Source organism: Arachis ipaensis, chromosome B03 (genome assembly GCF_000816755.2).
Source record: "Arachis ipaensis cultivar K30076 chromosome B03, Araip1.1, whole genome shotgun sequence".
Lineage (NCBI taxonomy): Eukaryota > Viridiplantae > Streptophyta > Magnoliopsida > Fabales > Fabaceae > Arachis > Arachis ipaensis.
Window position 1 is genome coordinate 11,262,707 of NC_029787.2, and position 4,029 is coordinate 11,266,735.

The window sequence follows — 4,029 nt, forward strand, 5'->3', positions numbered from 1 at the left end:
TTATTAATTCGCTTAAATAAGTGATCTAATTCAAAGCATACCTTGTATTAATAGACTCAGTAGCACAGTAAATTAATTTTTTATTTTTGAATTGGACTAAAGGATATTGTGAAAAACTAAAATATATTGAAAGCTTCTAGTATGAGGAAAGTATTTTAAGGTCTTTTATAGACCAGGATAAATTACAAATATGTAAAAATTATGGGAGTCACTTTGAAATATGATAAACAAGTAATTAATCTTTACATGACTATCACACTCATATGATCATCACGTGTGTTCAAAGAGAATTCAAAACCCAAATTCTCTACATGTGTCAACATCACTAATAAAAGAAATACTGTAAATTTAAATTACTTGTTCATTTCTAAAAACAATTTCATTAAAAGATCTAAAACATTTTTGTTAAAAATGTGTTAGTCATAAAAAGTAACAATAATAACAATAATAATAATAATTATAATAATATCAATTAATGTACTACATTAGAGAAATATATTTTTTTTAAACAAAAAGCAAGTGACGGAATTGTAGATTTGTTTTTGAACTTAGTCCTTGTAGTTTTATCATGTAATATAGGCCCAAATATAGAAAATGTTGGACTTAATTTACAAAAACAAGGCCCAAAATACTTCCAAACTATTGTCAATAACAGGATTGAGGAATAACCGAATAAGTAACGTGGTTTTTTTATAAATGGTTATTATCAGTCCCTAGTTGATAATAATACTTTCAAAATATTGTATAACTAATGGCAATTAAATCACACACCAAAATAGTGTACAACAACTCATATAATAGAGGAGTAGCATTGTTAGTTAATTTAAAGTGATAAGGTTGAGGAATAAGAAGCATCGTATAATTGACCAATTTTTAGCAGCTAGAACATGAAATTCAGGATAAATGGAACACACTCCAAATTTTTTACTCTTAGAAGAGTAAAAAATACGATGAGATTATACTAATAGTTCGGCTTTAAATCTCAAGTAGGTACATAGAGTCATAGACAGACTCCCCCACACTGTAGCACCAGGCCAAAATGCTTTACAGGACTTCCCTAATTCCTATCACCAACCTCGGCACCAAAGGCGGATAAATCTGAAAGTTCTTGGTGAAACATGAAATTTATTGTCTCATATGATCCCTAACAACTAACCAGTCCTCTGCAACCTGCAATAAGTTCAGCAGAAAAGTTCTATGAAAATTTTCAACAACAGAGTCTGTGAGCCTTCAAGTTTACTTCTACAATGTTAAAGTTTGTGTAGAACTGGAACTCCATACAACATGCAGAGTTGCTACAAGCACAACAAAACTTTTTCCCCTAGATGTGTCTGCTAAATAAATCATATCATGCAATGTATGAAAACTAATTTTTCTAAAAGCTTAAATAAATTTTTGTGTAGAGATGCAACTACTTAAACTAGGGTCAGCCTCATTCATGTCGTGCTCAAATCTAGAAAATAATTTTTCTAAAAGCTTAAATAAATTTTTGTCCCCTTTAAAAATAAAATAAAACTATAAGGACAAAAACCAAAGTTTGCTAATGTTACAGAGACCAAAATCTTATTTAAGTCTTCTCTAAATTTGATAATACTAAAGAGTCCTAGCAAGCTAAATGCTTCATTAGATTAAATATTCATATTATAAATTACGAATATACAAGGAAATCAGAAATAAGTACACTAATTGGTGAAACCAAGTTAATACAAGTTGGCAAGCATCATCTGAACAAGGCAGTAATATAAATTAAAACAAACCTAAATATCTCAATTACAGCTTAGCTTAGGTAGTTGTTTGCTTGGAATGCAAAACATTATTAAAAGAAAAGATAAAAAGATGAATCCCAAATATATATATAAGGAAAAAAATAACAAAGTTCTAACAGGTTAAGACTTAAGATGTACGAGTGATTTCTTCCCGTCAATAAATACATTGGGGACATGAGCTATCTCTCTCAAGTACTTGATATTTGGACAATAACTCAATTCCAAACGCTTAAGAGAATTGAGGCTAGACAACACTGGAAGTGAGTGCAGTTCAGGGCAAAATTTTATCTCAAGTTTATTCAACCATGGAAAGTCTCCATTTTCTACTCCTGTCCACTCTTTCAATTGAGGCATGGATTGAATTGACAGTGTTTCCAACTTTGGAAATGCATGATATAGTTGATCTTCTCCATCCCGACAAAAGTGTTCATCTATTCTTTCAAGCTTGTCCATTCCGTCGATCCACAAAAAGCGAAGAGATGGCAATTTACCAATGGGTAGAAGACATTCACAATTCATACAATTATAAAGTTCCATATCAACTAGATGGGCATAGGATGGATCAGAAATCCAATTTGGAAGCTTAAAACCTCCATAACTTGTTATTTCTAACTTTTCAAGATCCAAAGAAGGTTGAAGATATTGAAGGATTTGTTCTTCTTTAACAGCATCACATTCCCGTGAGGTAGTCCATATTAGTTCTAGACTAAGCAGCTTCTTATTACTCAAATCAACCTCCTGGGCTTCCTCAAAACTCGAGATGTTTTCCATTCTTAAAATACATAATGATCCAGTCAGATCAACCAGATCCTTCAGCTCTAAAATCCTACAACCATCATCCTTACCAACAACGAATTTGGACAAAGTCTGAAGACTAGTCAGGTTACCTATCCCATGAGGCATAGAACCCGATCCTCCAATAATGTCAAAAACAAGATGCATCAAACTGGTGAGCTTCCCAATCTCTTCGGGCAACCCATCTAGCTTAAAACAATTCTTCAACCTTAGAGTCTGCAAATTAGAAAGACTACTAATTGAATCAGGCAATCTTTTGATGGGCGTAAAGGAGAGATCAAGATATCGAAGCAACTTCAAGTTCCCCAAGGAACTAGGTAGTTCCAAAATATGACTTCTACTAAAATTTAATGCCCTCAAGTGCTTAAGCCTCAAGAAAAGATCATGCGGGACTTGATGAGCATAAAAGTCAGGTGTGGGAGTAACGAACAGCGTTTCCAGATTTCGAAATCTTTCCAATGACTCAAAACCAACATGTTTGATGCTTTTAGCATCTAAGGACAAATGCTTAACATCGTCGGAGACACCATCAATGTCTCCATCAAAGACTCTGGCATATTCTGCAGAAAACTTTAATTTGGATTGGTTGATTTTATACAGGAAAGTGCGGAAAACACCCATAGATGGATCTAACCTAGAAGGAAGAACAACTTCATCAGATAGCAACGAAGCAAACACTTGATTCTCCACCTGTCTAGAAGAAGCGGTAAAGAGGTCTTGAGCTGCCCATAAGGAAATTAATTCTTGTTTGGAAAATTCATAACCGAGAGGAAAAAGAGAACAGTGAGAAATAAAAGGAAGAAGATCAACATGTTGTTCAGCGGTGCTTCTTTCAGAGTGAATTGCAAACGGAGGAGAGGATGCTGAAGGAGAAACATCCTTGTCCAGATTAACTTTGAGCTGTGTTAATTTCACAGCCTTTCTACTTCTCGGTCCGGTAGTAGAAGGGAACGGCATGGTCGCATCAGATGGTGATCTTGGAGACAGTCCAATCGTATCTCGAATTGTGGGCAAGGATTTTCTTGAATGGATAGGAATATGATCCGCGAGATCCCTTGAAATGTTCCCCACCCGCGGAGGCAGAGTCTCGTGTGTGTCAGGAGGAATAACTTCCTTTGGAACAGCTCTTGGTTTCGGCTGATTAGAACTGGGATTCGAGTCCATGGGGTGTGTGCGTAGATTCTGGTAAAGAAGATGGTGGTTCCAGAAGGAGAAGCAGCTGCAGAAGCAAAGGCACATAGCGAAAGAAACCCTAACACATTGTTTGGTTTGATAGAAAATTGGTGGAAAGAAAATGGATGGAAAATGATATTTTCCTTTGTTTGATTATGAAAGAAAATAGAAAGGAAATAAAATTTTTGTATGGTTCCATTGACAAAATTTTCTTTCCATCACAAGCAAGAAAATAAGAAGAAAAGTGCTATATTTTTGTATTTTCAATACTACCCTTAGTTATATTATTATTAGT

At 34.4% G+C, this 4,029-nt stretch overlaps 2 protein-coding genes across 2 annotated transcripts in view; both read right to left on the minus strand.

Annotated features, from left to right (window-relative positions):
* The window catches only part of LOC107629546 (phosphatidylinositol N-acetylglucosaminyltransferase subunit C), a 38,822-nt gene that overhangs the window by 25,837 nt on the left and 8,956 nt on the right, over positions 1–4,029 (minus strand). The window lies entirely within an intron of this gene.
* Positions 879–3,940, minus strand: LOC107629540 (putative disease resistance protein At3g14460). Its single transcript, XM_016332357.2, has 2 exons — positions 1,884–3,940; positions 879–1,170 (listed from the first exon to the last, which is right to left on the minus strand). The coding sequence occupies exon 1, from the start codon at positions 3,798–3,800 to the stop codon at positions 1,887–1,889; it is 1,914 nt and encodes a 637-aa protein (XP_016187843.1). The 5' UTR covers positions 3,801–3,940; the 3' UTR covers positions 879–1,170; positions 1,884–1,886.

Coding starts and splice junctions, on each gene's coding strand:
- LOC107629540 (XM_016332357.2), bottom strand. CDS start 3,800: ATGTGCCTTTGCTTCTGCAGCTGCTTCTCCTTCTGGAACCACCATCTT.